Source organism: Mesoplodon bidens, assembly GCF_964165515.1.
Source record: "Mesoplodon bidens genome assembly, chromosome: 4".
Taxonomy (NCBI): Eukaryota; Metazoa; Chordata; class Mammalia; order Artiodactyla; family Ziphiidae; genus Mesoplodon; species Mesoplodon bidens.
The window spans coordinates 73,893,671-73,916,562 of record NC_138160.1 but is presented as its reverse complement, the minus strand read 5'-3'; the positions used below and the strand labels follow the sequence as shown (position 1 = coordinate 73,916,562).

The following is a 22,892-nucleotide window of genomic DNA, read 5'->3' as shown; positions in this document are numbered from 1 at the left end:
TAAAACTTTAGTATTACTATCCTTTGAGAACTTCAATTCTTAATCTGTTAGAAATTCACCTTGAGTTAAATGAAGTTGTGAGAATTCAGCAGAAGGAGTTTTTGTGGACCAAAACTAACTTTTAATCGAAACAACTAATGCAATAAATGTAGAAAAAGAAATATTCCTTCCCAGGAACAACATTATATGAGTTTTAAGGACTTTTTCATGATAGTAACAATATGCAGCTCAACTCTTTACTATGCATCAATAATAACCCTTTTTAGGAATTCACCAATTCTTATTACTTTACTTATTCCCTCTCCAATAACTCAACTAAGATATTTATGTAAGATGAGAGTTTGGCAGTGATTTGGGATTGCCTCCATGCCTTCTCCAGAGGTTCTGGACTGACTATATAGTAATGAGAGTGAAATATCTACAATAGACAAAAATACACATGAACTTCACACACAATACTGAACAAACCCCAGACACTCAAGCGTACGCACTGCTCAATTCTATGTACATAAATTTTAAAAAGATTTAAAACTAATCTTATGCTCTTAGAAATGGCAATAGTAGTTGGGCATGGGGATGAGTCAATGACTAGAGAAGAGCCAAAGAGGGCTTCTGGAACACTGTTTCTTGATCTGGGGGCTAGTTACATGGAGTGCTGAAACTGATGAATTTAAAAAATTTTTTAATTCATCTACCTGTACACCTATATACACTTTTGTATATTTTATAATATACATAAAATATCCTGTATTTCATTAATAACCTAAATATATATATATACCTTTTCAATTTTATTTCTAAGTTACAAATTATATAGACAATATAAGTTCCTTGCAGTAAGCTACATAAAGAAACACCAGCTCTTACTTTCCCCAATCTTTCCCATTCTACCACCATGTCATCATGGTGGTTAACATCATGTCAAAAAAACTGATGTTAACATCAATGTTAACAGACATATGTATATATTCACACAATCAAAAGATTAATAATTGAATGCCACAGATTGTTGTAAGCACAGTTCTTCAGGCTGAAATCAGTAGTGTGTGTATGTTGTTCTTTTTCCCATCTTTTTTCCTACTGGGCAAGAAAAAATACAACCAGATATCTAATGCAGGAGGTTCAGAAGGAAAATATTCTGTTAAGATATTTTCAAGGGTATATAAGCTCTGCTCTACTTTCCTACTAAATAAAAAAACAGAATCAAACTATAGGATAGAGGGCCTGGGAGAGAACTGGTGATTGTAACAGAAATAACTGATATTTGTACATAAACATGCAAACAAGTGTGTTTATCAAGGAAACAGCACATAATTCAGCTTAAAGACAAGGATTCTCTCTCTTTAAAGCACACCATAGAATTCATCTATTTAACTCCTGATACTATAAACCCCTGTAACTGCTGGATTGTTCAATATGATTTTCTTTTGATTCCTCTTTAACCTTATCTCCACCACCCTTTACCTCCAGAACACTGAGCTGACAGCAGTTCTCCAGATACAATACTCTGCTTCACACTTCTACACCTTTGTTCCCTTTTCTACCTGGAATATCACACCCATCCCTCCTACTATCACAAGAGGAATTTTTTTCTTTCTTCCTTATTAATTTTTTCTTTCTTCCTACAATGTGTTGACGTGATCTGTTTGCACACCTCTCTCCCAGAGCCTATTTCAGGTACTTTAAGGGCAGAGACTGCCTCATTCATCTCTGCAACACTCAGCACAGAACTTATGGTCTTGGTAGACGTGTAGTTTTATTTAAAAAAATAAACCAATAATACACAAGCAGATTTTTAAATACCTACTAGCCTTTTTAAGAAGTCAAAATTTTTAAAAACTCAAAATTCAGGGTCCTAATTGTAAAGATAACACTCACCATCAGTAATGGCTTCTCCTTTTAGACTCTTGATTCCTCTGGGCATTGCATTTCCATCAAGGTAGAATTCAATTATACCATCATTGAGGATAATTAGAAGATGCAGCCAAACATTTTCTTCTAAGTATTTCATGACTCTTGTCTTGGCAATATATGTAGCACTGGAACCCAGAGTTTTGTAATGAAGGGAAAGTGTCACATGGGATTCATCTGTCTGAATTTTTACCCCATAGTAGATGTTTCCATTACCATCATCCTTTGCTATAACAAATCCATTCGTATTGGCATTGGGCATTACCCAAGCTGAAAATGTAAAGTTGGCAATTGAGTTGTTCCTTGAGGGATGGTATTTTGGATTAACAGTTCCAAATGCACCCTCTAGTCCACTGAAGTACAAAGCATCTGTTCCACTATGGTGACGCCTCATGTGCGGCTGTGAATGCACAGTGCTGGGAAAAATTCCAGCCAGCAAAAAATCTATCATTGGAGGCAAACCAGCAGTGAACTCACTAGACAGTATTTCCCAGCCTACTCGTACATCACAGAAGACACCCTGCTGCCTCAGAATGGTAAAGTTGGTGATATAAGACATATCATCTTCTGAGAGGACATCTTCTGCCACTTCTCTCTCTAGGCACTCTGGATCCAAGATAAAAACTCCAAAGGGATCATCATTGAATGGAATCATTACTGTCACCTGGAGGTTGGTTCCTGCCAGTTGGCCCCCAGGACCTGGGGACCCACCTGTGATAAGATAATTTTTAAGGAATGAAAAACCAGAATTGGGAGTACTTTTTAGTACAAGATGAAGACAAAAAGAATTTGTTTAGCAAACTTCTCGTTAAGTAATTTACTTGTTAATCAATGAACAATAGTGTCACCATATGGCTTTCACCACATTTTCAAGGGTATTCTGGTTCAGTATAATTTCATTAACAACCAGTCGAGCCTGAAAAGAGGATACTAACTAGAAAGGTTTAATTCCCATGCTTAAAACCAAAAGTGATGGGAAAATTGATTATTTAAATTATAGTATGAAGACCAACTTTCAGCTACCATGAATCTGTACTTCCTAACTACCATTAATGTTTTGTTTGAGATACTCTATTTGGTGTGGAAAAAAATCTATTTACAAGTTTGAGGATGGATATGTCTCCATCCATAAAACTTCATTTAACTGTATTTTCTATACAGCTCTAATTATTCCAGCATAAAATAGTAAATTTTGGTGGTAAAATAAAAGAGATGAGAAAACACAGTACCTGAAATGTTTACAAGCTTTAAAATATAAAACTCATTGAATTCAGGAATTTTGTCTGGAAAAGCATGGAGAATTATTGGTTTGGCTCCTTCTCCATCCATAAAGTTAACAGTGCCTGACGTTTCATAGAACTCTTGTCCAGGTTGCAAAACAGAATCATTCTGAAATAGCTGCCAAGCCACAGAAACATTGCCAAAGTGTCCTCGGTGCCTCCAAATCCTGTATAACAAATTAAAGAAAATGATTTTTTATGAAAAATGTATAAGTAGTGAGTAACTCTACTGAGAACTTTCTGTATTATCTCAGAAATACACTTTGTCTATTTATCATCTTTAATATAAACCAGCCAGCCAGTTCTTACTGAGCAACCATGAAGAATCTCATCGAAAAGGAAGAATGAAGTAGAACTTTAAATAATAAAAAGAAGCAGTCTTAAAAATCATAATCTTCGAAGTCCAAACTGAAAGATAAATTCTAAGATAAATCCAATCAAAAAATATTTAGATGAGAATTGGTAAAAGTTCTTCAAAAGCAAAGCCTAGGGTGAGGGTAGTCACATATCATTTGAAAGAAGAATTCCAGAAGACCTTGAATAATTGAAGTCTCTCAGTCTTGACGAGGAACAGAAGTGGGGTAAAGGAGGGTGGGGAGAGTATTATCTGCTTTCCATCTAAAGTGTCGGGGTTTTTTTTAACAAGTGGAAACAGCATGAACAAAGTTTACAATTCATTCAGACTACCAACTTTGAAATTATTCCATTCTTAACCATTTTTTTAATTTTGAAAGATTAACAATGTTTCAAATTTTTGCATACGTAAAGATTTTATTTTATTTTAACCAATTTTGAATTTGCTTGTCCAAGTATGCTTACCAAAATGAATTAGTCTTTCCTTCTTCTACTGCTTTGTCTATGGGCTCCAAGGAAAAAATACCATTTGGGTCATCATTAGCTTCAATTATCACTGTAGCTATTCCAAATTGATATACTACTGTATCACCTAAATTAAAAATGGAAAAGTCAAAATAACAGAAAAGTACTTGACTTATTGTTAAATTTGTATTTTTAAACTAAGAAACAATTTAAAATAAGGTTCAAATTCCAGGAAGAATTTCCTCATTGAAGGTCATAAATAAATGAAAGAGATGCCTAAATAAGTTTAATGTGACCTGTCTCTGAAGAAATGTTTAATTACAGAAGAACTACTTTACTGAAAAACATACATGATATTTTTCTTTGCAATAGGAATATCACCTCAATAGTTTAATTAGAAATTAAAAACATAGCTTTATCAAATTTCAACATTTTGAGGTAGATTCTTTCATTTCATAAAAATTAATGAAAGTATTACCCCATAAGATATATTAATTAGAATCACTGGCTTAAATATTGGGTTGGCCAAAAAGTTCATTCGGGTTTTTCCATAACATCTTATGGAAAAACTTGAACGAACCTTTTGGGCAACCCAATTATTTCCATTTAGATCTCCACCTTTAGGCAGCAGAGTCTGATCTGATCATACAAAGAACAAAGCAATCTTTATGGTGTTGAACTTGATTCCTTTCTACTCCAATTGTTTCCACAGCATGTTAGCACCATTACAGCCAATAAATTAGGTCTCTTCTAATCACTCCCCTGAGGTCCATAGCTCTTCCTCTTACTGGAGCTGTTCCCTCTGTGAGCAAAAGTCTTCCCAACCTTTATTCACTTCTTTTCACTCATCAGGACCAGCTCAAGCAACAACTCTTCCGGGAATTCTTCCTTGAATTCCCAAGTTAAGTGCATCCTCCACTGTGTTCCTACAGCACTTCACACTTTGTCAATCTGGCATAGTGATTATCACCTTATATTAATACACACACACACACTGACACGTACACACACTCAGGCACACACACAAATATTACTGTTAAGTTCTTGTACAAATGCTTCTTAATCAATTTCATCCTCTAGCAGGGTAGATGCTCAGTCATTGGTATTTATCAAAGTTTGCTGAACTGACACAAATAAAACTTTGAAAATTAGACGAGGACAACACCTAAAACTAAAATTAGAGAAACAGAAATACGTGGCAAACCAGCACATTAAAAATAATTTATATAAATATACAACTGTACTCAAACTTACTTGATAATATTAGCAAATGGAAAGAGGAAAAAAACATAAAAACAGACAGTAAATCACTATATAGAAAATCCTGACATTATGCAGGAATAAAATAACTTAAAATATATCATAAAATCTAACAAAAACAAATAAAACAAGAACGCCTAATTTTGGCAGGGTTCTGCTATAATGTACATTTGTTATGCAACATGTCATAGGTGGTATTGAAAATAATGGAGAGGAAGGGGAATAGGAAGAAAGACACAAATAGAGAGACAAAGGAATAGGGAGAATGATAAACACAGCACAAACAAAAATTAAGTGATGTCTTTCTTTTCCTCTTCTTCTTTCTTAATATTTCAGTCTAAGAGGTAGAGCACAACGTAGGCATGCGTGCTGTGAGTTAGGGATACGACACCACAGTGACCCAACACAAGGTTAGAGCTCACGCAGGGTAAGGAAGACATCTCCAACAGAGAAAAGCTTGGGGTTTGATGTTGGAGTCTGAATGGAGTGGGAGGGCATCCACATGAGGGTAGGGGGTTGGCCTAGAGCAGGAAGCTAGAACACTACTGCAGTAAGAAAAGCAGACTCATTGTGGGAAGAAGGTAAACGAAGCAATGGGAAAGTGGTTACACACAAGGTGAATTAATCAAATAAGTAAATATATTGATACTAAAGATAATGGGAGCTGGATTTCTCATTACCGTGGAGGAAGAGATAAATATGAAAACTAGAATGAAACTTGTGATACTGGATAGAAATGGAGACCCTAGGTGAACTAACGGTCTTCAATGTATACAGCTGGGTACAGAACTACAGATGTTAATGTGTGTGTGTATATACATAAATTCATACATACATACATATATTCCCTATCTCTTTAAGAGGGCCTAGGAGGACCATAAACTCAATAATAATTAGCATACCTAGTGCCGAGATCCTGTTTTCTACTTAACATTCTTGGGCTTTCCCTGGTGGCGCAGTGGTTAAAAATCCACCTACCAATGCAGGGGACACGGGTTCAAGCCCTGGTCTGGGAAGATCCCACATGCCGCGGAGCAACTAAGCCCATGCACCACAACTACTGAGCCTGCGAGCCACTATTGAGTCTGTGCACCACAACTACCGAGCCTTTCCTCTAGAGCCCGTGAGCCACAACTACTGAGGCCTGCACGCCTAGAGACCATGCACCGCAACAAGAGAAGCCACCGCAATGAGAAGCCCATGCACCGCAACAAAGAGTAGCCCCTGCTCACTGCAACTAGAGAAAGCCTCCATGCAGCAACAAAGACCCAACGCAGCCAAAAAATAATAATAATAATAATAAAATAAATAAATAACATTCCTCACTAAGAGGAGTCAGGGCTTCTTGAAAAAATGACTGATTTCAGGGTTTTGACAGGAAAAGTAGGAGTCTGGACTAGCTTGCTGTTCCAGGAAGTAAGAAAATGCTCACAGTATAATAGGGACAGGTCACAAAGACAAAAAAGTCATCTTGAACAGGCTACCACTGCCCAAATCTGGGACAATTTGACCATCAAAGTAAATAACGATAGCGAAATAGGGCGAGTAGTTAGTTGTTAGTGTCAGTTGCTTGACGGTGGTGGCCGCAGTCACCATGAAGGGTACTGGACGGCAGGCGAAGGTGGTCACCATGGCGGTGTGTGAGCCCCTCAGATGATGAGGTCATCTGCAATAAAATTCCTGAGACACCTTCAAGATGGCGAAGCAGTATCATGTGGAGATGACCTTCCTCCCCACAAATACATCAGAAATACATCTACATATGGAACAACTCCTACAGAACACCTACTGAACGCTGGCAGAAGACCTCAGACTTCACAAAAGATAATTTTTTTTCCTTTTTCTCTTTTTGTAAGTGTGTATGTGTATGCTTTTTTGTGTGATTTTGTCTGTGTAGCTTTGCTTTTACCATTTGACCTAGGGTTCCATCTCTCCTTTTTTTCCTTAGTATAGTTCTTAGCGATTGTTATCACTGGTGGATTTGTTTTTTGGTTTGGTGGCTCTCTCCTTTCTTTCTTTTTTCTTTTTTTAATTACTTTTTAATTTTTTTATTTTTAATAATTTTTTTATTTTTTATTTTTTATTTTAATAACTTTATTTCTTTTTATTTATTTTTTCTTTCTTTTTTTTCTCCTTTTTTTTCTGAGCCATGTGGCTGACAGGGTCTTGGTGCTCCGGCTGGCTGTCAGACCTGGGCCTCTGAGGTGGGAGAGCTGAATTGAGGATACTGGTCCACCAGAGACCTCCCGGCTCCATGTAATATCAAGTGGCGAAAGCTCTCCCAGAGAGCTCCATCTCAACACTAAGACCCAGCTCCACTCCACAAAGAGCAAGCTACAGTGCTGGACACCCTATGCCAAACAACTAGCAAGACAGGAACACAACCCCACCCATTAGCAGAGAGGCTGCCTAAAATCATAATAAGGTCACAAACACCCCAAAACACACCACCGGACGCAGTTCTGCCCACCAGAAAGACGAGATCCAGACTCATCTACCAGAACACAGGCACCAGTCCCCTCCACCAGGAAGCCTACACAACCTACAGAACCAACCTTAGCCATTGGGGGCAGACACCAAAAACAATGGGAACTACAAACCTGCAGTATGCGAAAAGGAGACCCCAAACACAGTAAGTTAAGCAAAATGCGAAGACAGAGAAACAGCAGATGAAGGAGCAAGATAAAAACCCACCAGACCAAACAAATGAAGAGGAAACAGGCAGTCTACCTGAAAAAGAGTTCAGAGTAATGATACTAAAGATGATCCAAAATCTTGGAAATAGAATGGAGAAAAAACAAGAAACGTTTAACAAGGACCTAGAAGAACTAAAGAGCAAACAATGATGAACAGCATAAAAAATGAAATCAAAAATTCTCTAGAAGGAATCAATAGCAGAATAACTGAGGCAGAAGAACGGATAAGTGACCTGGAAGATAAAATAGTGGAAATAACTACCACAGAGCAGAATAAAGAAAAAAGAATAAAAAGAATTGAGGACACTCTCAGAGACGTCTGGGACAACATTAAATGCACCAACATTCTAATTATAGGGGTCTCAGAAGAAGAAGAGAAAAAGAAAGGGACTGAGAAAATATTTGAAGAGATTATAGTTGAAAAATTCCCTAATATGGGAAAGGAAATACTCAATCAACTCCAGGAAGCGCAGAGAGTCCCATACGGATAAATCCAAGGAGAAACATGCTAAGACACATACTAATCAAACTATCAAAAATCAAATACAAAGAAAAAATATTAAGAGCACCAAGGGAAAAACAACAAATAACATACAAGGGAATCCCCATAAGGTTAACAGATGATCTTTCAGCAGACACTCTGCAAGCCAGAAGGGAGTGGCAGGACATATTTAAAGTGATGAAAGGGAAAAACCTATCATCAAGATTACTCTTCCCAGCAAGGATCTCATTCAGATTCAATGGAGAAATTAAAACTTTTACAGACAAACAAGCAAAAGCTAAGAGAATTCAGCACCATCAAACCAGCTTTACAACAAATGCTAAAGGAACTTCTCTAGGCAGGAAACACAAGAGAAGGAAAAGACCTACAATAACAAACCAAAAATAATTAAGAAAATGGAAATAGGAACATACATATCGATAACGACCTTAAATGTAAATGGATTAAATGCTCCAACCAAAAGACATAGACTGGCTGAATGGATACAAAAACAAGACCCATATATATGCTGTCTACAAGAGACCGACTTCAGACCTAGGGACACATACAGACTGAAAGTGAGGGGATGGAAAAAGGTATTCCATGCAAACGAAAATCAAAAGAAAGTTAAGTAGCAATTCTCATATCAGGCAAAATAGACTTAAAGATTATTACAAAAAGAGACAAGGACACTACGTAATGATCAAGGGATCAATCCAAGAAGAAGATTTAACAGTTGTAAATATTTATGAACCCAACACAGGAGTACCTCAATACATAAGGCAAATGCTAACAGCTATAAAAGGGGAAATTGACAGTAACACAATCATAGTAGGGGACTTTAACACCTCACCTTCACCAATGGACAGATCATCCAAATTGAAAATACATAAGGAAACACAAGATTTAAATGATACTTTAAATGAGATGGACTTAACTGATATATACAGAACATTCCATCCAAAAAACAACAGAATACACTTTCTTCTCAAGTGCTCATGGAACACTCTCCAGGATAGATCATATCTGGGGTCACAAATCAAGCCTTGCTAAATTTAAGAAAATTGAAATCATATCAAGTATCTTTTCCAACCACAATGCTATGAGACTAGGTATCAATTATAGGAAAAAATCTGTAAAAAATACAAACACATGGAGGCTAAACAATACAGTATTAAAAAACCAAGAGATTGGGCTTCCCTGGTGGCGCAGTGGTTGAGAGTCTGCCTGCCAATGCAGGGGACGCGGGTTCGTGCCCCGGTCCGGGAAGATCCCACATGCCGCGGAGAGGCTGGGCCCGTGAGCCGTGGCTGCTGAGCCTGCGCGTCCGGAACCTGTGTTCCGCAGCGGGAGAGGCCACAGCAGTGAGAGGCCCGCGTACCGCAAAAAAAAAAAAAAAAAAAAAACAAACAAGAGATTACTGAAGAAATCAAAACAATACCTAGAAACAAATGACAATGAAAACACGATGACCCAAAACCTATGGGATGCAGCAAAAGCAGTTGTAAGAGGGAAGTTTATACCAATACAATCCTACCTCAAGAAACAAGAAACACCTCAAATAAACAACCTAACCTTACACTTAAAGCAATTAGAGAAAGAAGAACAAAAAAAAACCCCTAAAGTTAGCAAAAGGAAAGATATCATAAAGATCAGAGCAGAAATAAATGAAAAAGAAATGAAGGAAATGATAGCAAAGATCAATAAAACGAAAAACTGATTCTTTGAGAAGATAAACAAATTAATAGACCATTACCCAGACTCATCAAGAAAAAAAGGGAGAAGACTCAAACCAATAGAATTAGAAATGAAAAAGGAGAAGTAACAACTGACACTGCAGAAATACAAAGAATCATGAGACAGTACTACAAGCAACTCTATACCAATAAAATGGACAACCTGGAAGAAAGGGACAAATTCTTAGAAAAGCACAATCTTCTGAAACTGAACCAGGAAGAAATAGAAAATATAAAGAGACCAATCACAAGCACTGAAATTGAAACTGTGATTAAAAACCTTCCAGCAAAGAAAAGCTTAGGACTTGATGGTTTCACAGGCATATTCTATCAAACATTTAGAGAAGAGCTAACACCTAAACTTCTCAAACTCTTACAAAATATAGCAGAGGGAGGAACACTCCCAAACTCATTCTATGAGGCCGCCATCACCCTGATACCAAAATCAGACAAAGATATCACAAAGAAAGAAAACTACAGGTCAGTATCACTGATGAACACAGATGCAAAAATCCTCAACAAAATACTAGCAAACAGAATCCAACAGCACATTAAAAGGATCATACACCAGGATCAAGTGGGGTTTATCCAAGGAATGCAAGGATTCTTCAATATACGCAAATCAATCAATGTGATACATCATACTAACCAACTGAAGGAGAAAAACCATATGATCATCTCAATAGTTGCAGAAAAAGCTTTTGACAAAATTCAACACCCATTTATGATAAATACCCTCCAGAAAGTAGGCACAAAGGGAACTTACCTCAACATAATAAAGGCCATATATGACAAACCCACAGCCAACATCGTTCTCAATGGTGAAAAACTGAAACCATTTCCTCTAAGATCAGGAACAAGACAAGGATGTCCACTCTCACCACTCTTATTCAACATAGTTTTGGAAGTTTTAGCCACAGTAATCAGAGAAGAAAAAGAAATAAAAGGAATCCAAATCGGAAAAGAAGTAAAACTGTCACTGTTTGCAGATAACATGATAATATACAGAGAGAATCCTAAAGATGCTACCAGAAAACTACTAGAGCTAATCAATGAATTTGGTAGAGTAGCAGGATACAAAATTAGTGCACAGAAATCTCTTGCATTCCTATACACTAATGATGATGAAAAATCTGAAAGAGGAATTAAGGAAACACTCTCATTTACTACTGCAACAAAAAGAATAAATAAACCTACCTAAGGAGACAAAAGACCTGTATGCAGAAAACTATAAGACACTGATAAAAGAAATTAATAATGATACAAACAGATCGAGAGATATACCATGTTCTTGAAGAATCAACATTGTGAAAATGACTATACTATGCAAAGCAATCTACAGATTCAATGCAATCCCTATCAAACTACCACTGGCATTTTGCACAGAACTAGAACAAAAAATTTCACAATTTGTATGGAAACACAAAAGACCCCGAATAGCCAAAGCAATCTTGAGAAAGAAAAACAGAGCTGGAGGAATCAGGCTCCCTGACTTCAGACTACACTACAAAGCTACAGTAATCAAGACAGTATGGTACCGGCACAAAAACAGAAATACAGATCAGTGGAACAGGATAGAAAGCCCAGAGATAAACCCCCACACCTATGGTCACCTTATTTTTGATAAAGGAGGCAAGAATATACAATGGAGAAAAGACAGCCTCTTCAATAAGTGGTGCTGGGAAAAATGGACAGCTACATGTAAAAGAATGAAATTAGAACACTCCCTAACATCATACACAAAAATGAACTCAAAATGGATTAAAGATCTAAGTGTAAAGCCAGACACTATACAACTCTTAGAGGAAAACATAGGCAGAACACTCTATGATATAAATCACAGCAAGATCCTTTCTGACCCACCTCCTAGAGAAATGGAAATAAAACAAAAATAAACAAATGGGACCTAATGCAACTTAAAAGCTTCTTCACAGCAAAGGAAAACATAAACAAGACGAAAAGACAACCTTCAGAATGGGAGAAAATATTTGCAAATGAAGCAACTGACAAAGGATTAATCTCCAAAACATACAAGCAGCTCATGCAGTTCAATATCAAAAAAACAAACAACCCCATCCAAAAATGGGTAGAAGACCTAAACAGACATTTCTCCAAAGAAGATATACAGATTGCCAAGAAACATGACAGGATGCTCAACACCACTAATCATTACAGAAATGCAAATCAAAACTACAATGACATATCACCTCATACCAGTCAGAATGGCCATCATCAAAAAATCTACAACAATAAATGCTGGAGAGGGGGTGAAGAAAAGAGAACCCTCTTGCACTGTTGGTGGGAATGTAAATTTATACAGCCACTATGGAGAACAATATGGTGGTTCCTTAAAAATCTAAAAATATAACTACCATACGACCCAGCAATCCCACTACTGGGCACATACCCTGAGAAAACCATAATTCAAAAAGAGTCATGTAGGGCCTCCCTGGTGGCGCAGTGGTTGAGAGTCCGCCTGCCGATGCAGGGGACACGGGTTCGTGCCCCGGTCCGGGAGGATCCCACATGCCGCGGAGCGGCTGGGCCCGTGAGCCATGGCCGCTGAGCCTGCGCGTCCGGAGCCTGTGCTCCGCAACGGGAGAGGCCACAACAGTGAGAGGCCCGCATACCGCAAAAAAAAAAAAAAAGAAAAAAAAAAAAAAAAAAAAAGAGTCATGTACCACAATGTTCATTGCACCTCTGTTTACAATAGCCAGGACACGGAAGCAACTTAAGTGTCCGCTGACAGATGTATGGATAAAGAAGATGTGGCACATATAGACAATGGAATATTACCCAGTCATAAAAAGAAACGAAATTGAGTTATTTGTAGTGACGTGGATGGACCTAGAGTCTGTTATACAGAGTGAAGTTAGGTCAGAAAGAGAAAAACAAATACCGTATGCTAACACATATATATGGAATCTTAAAAAAAAAAAAGAACCTAGGGGCAGGACAGGAATGAAGACCCAGATGTAAAGAATGGACTTGGGGACATGGGGAGGGGGAAGGGTAAGCTGGGACAACGTGAGAGAGTGGCATGGACATATATACACTACCAAATGTGAAACAGATAGCTAATGGGAAGCAGCCACATAGCACAGGGAGATCAGCTCGGTGCTTTGTGACCACCTAGATGGGTGGGATAGAGAGGGTGGGAGGGAGACTCAAGAGGGAGGAGATATGGGGATACATGTATACGTATAGCTGATTCCCTTTGTTATAAAGCGGAAACTAACACACTGTAAAGCAATTATACTCTAAAGATGTTAAAAAAAATGATAGCGAAATATAACCCACTGCATTAAACAGAAATCCTGAGTCCATACTGATAAATATATCAATGAAAAAATTGGAGGTTTGATGAGTAACAGGATATTTACATAAACTATCTCCCCCACAAAATATTTATTAATTACAAAGGAACAAAAAGTACAGTAGAGAAGCCTGGCAGTCACCACCTAAACTGTGGTCAAAGTAAACATGGCAGTAAAGGGACAAAACAAAATCATGTGCCAACAGAAGGGATATAATGGGAACACAGAATTACATCTATGAAATTCCTGCCAAGGATGCAAAGCCTGAATCTAATCATGAGGAACATCAAACAAACCAAAATGAAGGACATTCAACAAAATAACTGCCCTGTAATCTTCTATATTATAAAGGTCATGCAAGTCAAGGAAAGACTCTATTCCGGACTGAAGAGATTAAGAGACACAGCAATTAAATGCAATGCATGATTTAGGAAAGGATCATTTTTGCTAGAAAGGACATTGTTGGGAAAACTGGAGAAATCTGAATGGGGTCTGAGGCAATAATTGTATTAATGTTAACCTGATTTCAATGGTTATATTGTGGTTATGTAGGAAAATGTCCCAGTATATAGGAAAAAACACACTCGCGTATTCAGGGGTGACGGAGTATCATGTCTTCTTAATCTAAAAGATTAAGGAAAAAAATAACTCTATTTACTCTTAAAAGAATAAAATAAATACCAAAATAAGCTATATTCCCTCTAATTTACTAAAGATGGGGTCAAAACATTCTCAGGACCCATATAATGGGGACAAAACATCCTGCTTCATTTATACCATGGAGAAGAAGGAATTTCCCCTCCTGAAAATTGTCATGCATTGTGGCTGTAGAGCCAACTGGGCTCAAGTCACCCCCAGAATGCAGCTTCCCAACCACTATGCCCAGCACCCTGCTAGGAGGGAAGAGACTACAGATGCCCTAAGCCCTTGGATGAGTAGAAAAGACTTAGGGTAGCTTTAGCTAAAAGATTTCTATTCCTCATATAATAATAACATAATTTTCTATGTGTGCTGTATTGTGAAAAAAGATTAAGAATAATGACGTAGAGTATACCAGGTACACAAAGTCTCAACACATATATTTCTCAACCCTTCCCTCAAGAAAGCAATGAAATAAACAATTTTGCTCTTGAACAATCCCAGGTGACAGTTAAATACTTAATGTCATCTCATAAAAGCACTGAAAAACAGATATGCCATAAATGTAATTTATTTACCTGTTGAATTAAAGAGGATTATATAAAAGGACTCATCTGTTTCTGGGATACCATCTTCATTAACGAATACAGATATGTTTTGCTCTCTACTTCCAACTGCAAAAACAAGCATTTCTCCTTTTTCAATGGGAACAAAGTCCCCCTCTCTGGCGGTAGCCTTTCCATCCATGGTAGCATATTGGACGGTACAGGCAACATCAACAGATCCGTTTCTGAGAACTATAAAGTCAGCAGTCTCACCTTCCCGAACCCTCACTACACGAGGTTCTGAAATATTCATAAAGAAAAGAAGAAACGTGTGAGCTTTTCTGATTCCATCTACATATTTTCAGATCACATATGTTTCTCCTGGCCCCCCACAAGAAATGACCTCCACTGTGTCTTTACTTAAAGACTCAGCTCTGATCCCAACGCCTACATGAGGTCTCCTCTGATTACTTCTAGTCAATGGCCTTCCTCTTGCCTTGACTCCTATGGAATCCATTTTCTTCAACACCCAATTTGTCAGTAAATTACATAGTGTCTGGAATCCTCTGCCTACTGTTTCATACACTTTATTTTCAAATTTAGACCATAAGTTCCTTGAGAATAGGCCCAGATATCTTAGGTTTTATTTTTGCCACTTCTTCTACAGGGTTAGTAGAAGACTGAACACAGGACTAACTCATTAAGTACATGTTAACTGAAGGTTAAAATATAAATCAATAATACTCAAGAGGTTTAAGAGTCCTACAGTTATAAATTGAACATCTTGCAAAAATGATTTAAGAAAGAATTAGATACCAAATAAAACTAAAAGATGTCTCAGGTGGAAAAGACAGTTCTAAAGAAAGCATTAAAGTGGCAAAAATGGGGAAACCTTAATTTATATGTTAACTTATATGTCCATTAAATAATAGTAATTATAGTAAGTAACCATTCATTAAGTATAATATGCAGACCCTGAACTGGCTACACTGTGTACTGGAAGAGGTTATGTGGAAGAGTGTTCATTTTTGCACAATGGAAAGAAAATACCTTGGAATTTAAAAGTGGGAGGAGAACAAAGCTAATAAAATAGTAGTTATTTTATTTTATTTTTCCTTCGGAAGATCCTTAAAAGTATTTGTTAAAATGTCAAAGAGTTTGAATAATGATCATCCAAACAAATTATGAAATCCTATTTAAACAAGCAACAATTGTGCTTTATTGAAAATGTTCACTTAAAACAATTATTGAAAAAAAGTATTTTTATACTGTTCAAGAAAGATGTGATCTCACTCAAATAAGAAAGCAATACCACCTGCAAAATAAATGGGGTCATCATTTCTTCTAATCCTCAGAGTTGCAGTAGTTTTATTTCCTATTTTAGCTCCTCCAGTGGCATTAAGTAGGATAATGGTAAATTCCTCCATTTCCTCTGGAATCTTTTGGAAAATGTTACACATGCTTTTAGTCAGGTGATTTGTATAAATAATTCCACTACATATTCCTAAATTGTTTTTATCTTTTTAAAAAAAGAGCTTTATTAATAACAGTACTAATGTTCGTTTCTACTTCTGAGGCAGAACCACTCTAAATTATTCAAGTAGGCCTCAGAACCCCTCAAAATTTTAATGTACATTCATCCAAACAGTCACTTTATTTTGACTCACTATAAAATTTAATGGAAAGAGATATTTTGCCTTACATAAGTTAAAAACAGAAATACTACATAGCTTAAGTTATTTCTATAAGAAAATAGGATATATATTGTTTTTAAGGAAAAACAATGGAACAGAAAAATAACTTTTTGACACACTTAGAACAGAATTCATAATCGTAACAAAAGCTCAGCTAGCTCTCAAACGCCCCTTACAAACCTTACTTAAGTTTCACCGAAGTACATCACAAAGACCTCATTCCCCTGTCCTAACAAGATGAGACTCCCCACATCTCTGAGCCTATATAGCTCCCCAGATGGACACTGTTTCTCTTTCTCATCCATGTAAGCTGGTCTTCTCCAGAGCCTAAAATGGAACAGTGTTGGAACTTTGTCTCTCGAGGCACAAGTGTGAAGGAAAGGAGACAGGTTTCCATATTCGAAGCACAGTGTCCCTCAGAAAGGTCCACCCCCTTGTTACTAACTTCTTTCTCTGCATTACCCTGAATCTACCATCCATCTGGTCCAATGTCCCGATTCTGAGAGTGCACCACAGGATACTTGGTAGATGGTGCCCTCATCCTCAAAGGGCCTAAGTACAAACCAAGTGCTTAACCTCTCTCACAAGTATGAATCCCTGATATTTGACACCTACACAGTGTCACCAGTGACTATGAGTTCTAAGAGTTAAAAATGCCTTCAGGGAAACCAAAAATAATATTTCTATTTAGGCTTATAGTCAGACATTATCACACATGAGTTCTTTAGAGGGGTCCCCAATCCCCGGGCCACGGCCGCCTGTTAGGAACTGGGTCACACAGCAGGAGGTGAGCGGCAGGTGAGCAAGAGAAGCTTCATCAGCCGCTCCCCATCGCTCACATTACCGTCTGAACCATCCCCTGCCCCCTGCCCAACCCCACCCCCATCAGTGGAAAAACTGTCTTCCACAAAACCGGTCCCTGGTGCCAAAAAGGTTGGGGACTGCTGCTTTATCACATATTCTCATGACAAAGTAAATTACCAGATGTTTAATTATTTTTAAAAATAATTATTAAACAAAAAAAGAGAGTTATTTGTGTAACATTTACCTCATCTGGAAGGGAGTAAATGGTGATATTTTTTGAAAATTCCTGATCTCCAAAGAAAATAGTCCCTTGGACAGGAAATACATCTTGCGTAAAGTCTGGACTAACCACCCATGATACATTAACATCACCAAAGTTGCCTCGATTTCTTATTACACCATAAACAGCTGTGAAATACAAATGGGTATAACATATATGAGCATATATTAAACAATTTGAAAATGATGAGTGAAGAAATTGTTCAAATAAAAGTAAAAATAAGCCCTCTTCTTAATAAAAACCAATTATTTCCTTAGCCCAGCCTCAAGGTATATATATAAATTAACCTAGTCTTCCCTCTGTAGGTATACAATTGATAAAATAAATGGACTTGATCTTTTCTATCACAGTTTGTGATTTTAAAAGTCATTCAGCAAAAGGAGCAGAATGGTGACTAATTAGGTACACCTATCACAAAGTCCTATAAGGATATTTGTTAAGGGCAGCAAGAGGAAGCTGCATACTCAAAAGTGATTTTCTTACCCAGACAGACACAGCTCTAAAAATAACCTATCAATACATCTCATTTTGTGCCACTGCAATAGTTCCCTAGCAGTAACTCTTAAAGTTTTTCCTATTTGACTCAACTCACTCTTTTGAGTGTTTGAGTTCTACCACATATGGTTAATTGAAATCAAAATATAACTGAAGTCATCATCACAACACTATGTAAGAAATAAAAATAGCAATCTTAAATATGATTTTTTAAAACACCAATTTCTGTACTACATGTAATTTCTCAGCAGTTGGACAACTAAAAATAACTATTTACTAAAGAAATAAACTAAAAATATGACTAATTTCTTCAGTAAACAGTAATAGAATATAAAAAGTAGAATAAATTACCACTATAGGTATCGTCTCCTTTACTTTCATTTATTGTAACAATTAGATCATCAGAAACAAATTCTATAATCCCATGAGGATCATCATTTTTTAGAATCGTTATGTTGACAACTGTAGCACTTCCCAACTTGCTTTTCCGTTCACCATGGCTGCTGAGGACCACCCAATAATGTTCATCCAACTAAAATGAACATGTCAAATTAGGAAAAATATAAAGTTGAAATTTTCAGAGGAAATAAAAATATATATATTCAAGAATCAGCTTTTCACAAACATGTCACTCACTGAATAAACAAAGCTGATTTTTTTTTTAATTTTTAACACCCTTCCATCAATTAGGAGAGACATCAGATATAAGTATACATTATTCAAAAAGGGAAAAGATAAACCATGATACTATATTAAAATTGTAAGAAGATTTAACCTTATCACTGATGATCTAGTCATTTAAACTAATAAGAGTAAATAAAATAAAATTAATGTAAAAGCTACATATGCAATGGTATGCAAACATAATGGAACAATATCTGATTCCCTTAATATACAACTAAAATGTATTTCCTTTAAAGGAGTAATTTTACAGAAAAATTTCTTCAGTTCAAAACTGTATCACTGAAAGTTCAGTTAATACAGACTACATAAAATAAGGTTTAACATATATAAACCTAAAAGGAGATGAAAACTGATTACACACTGAACGTTTCACATTGTTTGGTATTGCTTTAATGTAGGACAAACGTGGACAATTCAAATTGGAATAAGTCTTACTTTGTTTTTTAAGCTTCTTTTTTTTAATTTTCCAAACATAAGCACTTCTCAATCCTTTCTTGCCCGCTTCCTTTCCTGTATCTCCTTGCCAATGTTCAAAATATTTATATTCATAATATACAAGATACTATCAACTTTCCACAAAAGCACACGGAAAAAATAAAATCCCATACCTCTGGTATCCCATCCAATCTTGTTAGCAAGGTGATTACGATCTCCCTTTCCCCAGGTTTAAATTCCAGTACCCCTGTGTTCCCATAGAATTCATTGCTATCTCTTGGCTCTATTCGGTAGTGTAGAAACTGCTTAACAAGAGCTCCCCTGGAACGGATGATGTGGAGCTCTACAGATTCTCCTTCCTTAAAAAAATCCACAAAATTCAAAAAGATACATGCACCCCAATGTTCACAGCATTATTTATAATTGCCAAGATATGAAAGCAACCTAAGTGTTCAACAACAGGTGAATGGATAAAGATGTGGTATATATATATATATATGTATATATATATACACATATACATACATACATATATATATATATATACACATATATATATATACACATACACACACACACACACACACACACACACACACACACACACAATGGAATACTACTCAGACATTAAAAAGAACGAACTTTTGGGCTTCCCTAGTGGCACAGTGGTTAAGAATCTGCCTGCCAATGCAGGGGACACGGGTTCAAGCCCTGGTCTGGGACGATCCCACATGCCGCAGAGCAACTAGGCCCGTGAGCCACAATTACTGAGCCTGCGCATCTGGAGCCTGTGCTCCACAACAAGAGAGGCCGCGATAGTGAGAGGCCCGCGCACCGTGATGAAAAGTGGCCCCCGCTTGCCACAACTAGAGAAAGCCCTCGCACAGAAGCGAAGACCCAACACAGCCATAAATAAATAAATAAATTAAATTAAATAAAAAAAGAATGATCCATGCTTTAAAAAAAAAGAACGTAATTTTGCCATTTGAAGCAACATGGATGACTTGGAGGGCATTATGCTGAATGAAGTAAGTCAGACAGAGAAGGACAAACACTGTATGTTACCACTTATATGTGGAATCTAAAAAGTACAACAAACTAGTGAATATAACAAAAAAAATAGCAGATTCAGATACAGGAACAAACTAATGGTTACCAGTGGGTGGGGGGGCAATAGAGAGGTGGGGGAGAGGAGGTACAAACTATTGGGTGTAAGACAGGCTCAAGGATATATAGTATAGCATGGGGAATACAGCCTATATTTTGTACTAACTGTAAATGGAAAGTAACCTTTCAAAACTGTATTTAAAAAAAACAAAAGAATCACACACCCTGAATTTTGGACTGAATAGGTTTTGCATCACAACTTTAAGCAGTCTGTCTAAGGCTCAGCTAGAAATGCCAATGTGTCTCTTTTTCACGTTTGTAAAATGTGAAATAGAGCACAGACCTCTTTAACTCATTGTGAAGATTAAGGGCTGTGACTACAAAGTGCTTAGAACAGGGAATAGAATATAGAAGGCCCTCATTATATGTTATCTATATGATTATAACAATAATAGTGATGATGACTGTGTTCTTGCCCGTAAAGTACCATATATAGGACAGGAAAAAAAAGTCCACAAAAGTTTAAATCTTTCGAGATTGTTCTTTTGAAGCTGTGAGTACAGAATAGATTGAACTTTCTTTCGTACTTACTTGTATAATATAGGGTCCTCTGGAAGCAGGAGAAAATTCAAAAATTCCCCCAGGATCATCATTTTCCAAAATAATTAGGTCACGGCTTGTATATCCAGATTTCAGCACTTGGTTTTCCACGTTGACCCTGGAGAAGTCAGAGGGGAAAAAGTCTTACAGGCTTTGTAAGTCTTATAGACTACCTATAGTCTTACTTCTGAATTTTGAAGTCTTATTTAAAATATTTAAAACACTTCAGATAATGAATATGAAGGTTATTAGGAGGTAAAATTTAAGTTGAATTTAAGTGTGTTAAAATCACTTCAGATCAAAACAGTTTTACTGATAACATTTATGGGAGAACTTCTATTTCTAAATTCATTGGTTCTTTCATATTTGACTGAAACCAAACACTGCATATGTACCTTAAAAATACATTAATCAAAGGTTTAAATATATTTTATAAAGTAGTATCAAATTCACAAGTTTGTTTCCAGTTTTAGAAAAAGTTAATTTGTAACATGTAGTTTAAAAATAATTTAAATAAAATTGTTTTAACTTTACATACACTTGAATTTCTTTAAAAAAAAAAACTCATTACATAAGATTATACTAACTGAATACAAGTTAGCTAACTGCTTGGACTAAAAGCAAGACACACTGACCAAAAATAAAATTGTGATGAGATTTTAGAAATATTTTGTGACCTTTAATATGATTCTATTCACCTTGATTTTAACCTCACGCATTTTCTTTTGTTTTATTACAAAATTTGTTTTGTAATAAAACAAAAGAAAATGCGTGACATACATGAAAGAAATGGAATAGAATAGATCTGAGATACGTGACATGCTATAGCAATTCCTATACAAATCTCAGAAGAACATATTAAACCAAGATGGTTTTTATTTCTGATTTTTATGTTCAGCCTATAATTAGAATGATCAAAGGGACTAGGACTGTAACGCTCTGACGGTTTAAAAGCCAGCATACTCTTTGAGAATTCTCAATCCTGCAAGCTGTTCTAAACCTTTCCAAATGTCACTTTCTATTGAATCAAAAAGTACCGTTGATCAGACCTCAAAATTACAATGCAGTCACAATTAATATATAAAAAGGACAGCACACTTCCTGTGTAATAGAGAATATGAATTAACATCCTTCCCCAGCTTTTGGAAATCTGACAGCCAATACCTAGCATACTAGTGGCCACAGAAGATATAATCCAAATAATAAGATAGTTATCCTTTTTAGATTATTAACGCAGTCATATGATTTTCATAGCAAATTTGCCCATATTTCATTTACATTGATATTTTAATTAAAATCTCCTATGTCCATATAAGCTAAGAGACAAAAAAACACGATCAGAATGTGAAATATAAAAATCCATTCTGAGCATTAAACAAATGAATTTATTTTTAATGTGCTACCCTTTTGGAAAAAGGCAAATTTTTGAAAAGTTCTTTATATGACAACTGAGAGAATGTAGGCAAGAAATTGCTTAGATGCACTCAAAAACCAATGGAAGAGATGAGTGCCCTGCTTCTGAATTCTTTGTTAAACCACAAGATTCATAAAAGATGTTAAGTAAGAATCTCACAAGCAAAGGACACTAATTGTTCTCTTGGTTATATGTACACTATAAGGAAAGTTAAAATTTTTAAGTTCTTCAAAACATGTAATTACATAAATTCTCAAAAATTTTTATCAGATACCTTAAATGCATTCATAATTTAAAACTCTTAATACAAAAAAAAAACACTTCATATAAGCTTATCATTAGAAGATAAAAGGACACACAAAGCATGCACAGGCAGGTGGACAAGCAAACTTTCTCAAGACTGGTAGTCATGCAGAACAGCAGCCTTGTCCAAAACATCGACTTGCAAAGCAAAATGTTGAATCACCAAAAACAAGACATTCTTTAGCACACTTACCCAAAATACACGACAAACCTTTCGGTTTCTACCCTGTCAACACAGAAAGAAGGGGGAGCGCGGGGGGGAAAGACAGAGACACTATTTGCCAAAATCTCACCAATACTGTTAGAAATGTGAATGGCAGGGTAAAAATAAAGCTAAAGAAAGCTCTTTTTTCCCTCCCTCCCGCACAAGCTAGTCATGTTCACTTTAAGGG

At 36.4% G+C, this 22,892-nt stretch overlaps 1 protein-coding gene across 1 annotated transcript in view; it reads right to left on the bottom strand.

Moving 5' to 3' along the window:
* Positions 1-22,892, bottom strand: part of ADGRV1 (adhesion G protein-coupled receptor V1) — a gene marked incomplete at its 5' end in the record, with an annotated part of 521,373 nt that overhangs the window by 473,006 nt on the left and 25,475 nt on the right. Inside the window, 10 exons of the mRNA XM_081231559.1 lie at positions 1,879-2,622; positions 3,141-3,358; positions 4,011-4,137; positions 14,718-14,984; positions 16,000-16,123; positions 17,427-17,590; positions 18,309-18,489; positions 19,250-19,435; positions 20,775-20,901; positions 22,694-22,726. Coding sequence (XP_081087685.1) covers positions 1,879-2,622; positions 3,141-3,358; positions 4,011-4,137; positions 14,718-14,984; positions 16,000-16,123; positions 17,427-17,590; positions 18,309-18,489; positions 19,250-19,435; positions 20,775-20,901; positions 22,694-22,726 — 2,171 coding nt within the window. The remainder of the gene's footprint in view (positions 1-1,878; positions 2,623-3,140; positions 3,359-4,010; positions 4,138-14,717; positions 14,985-15,999; positions 16,124-17,426; positions 17,591-18,308; positions 18,490-19,249; positions 19,436-20,774; positions 20,902-22,693; positions 22,727-22,892) is intronic.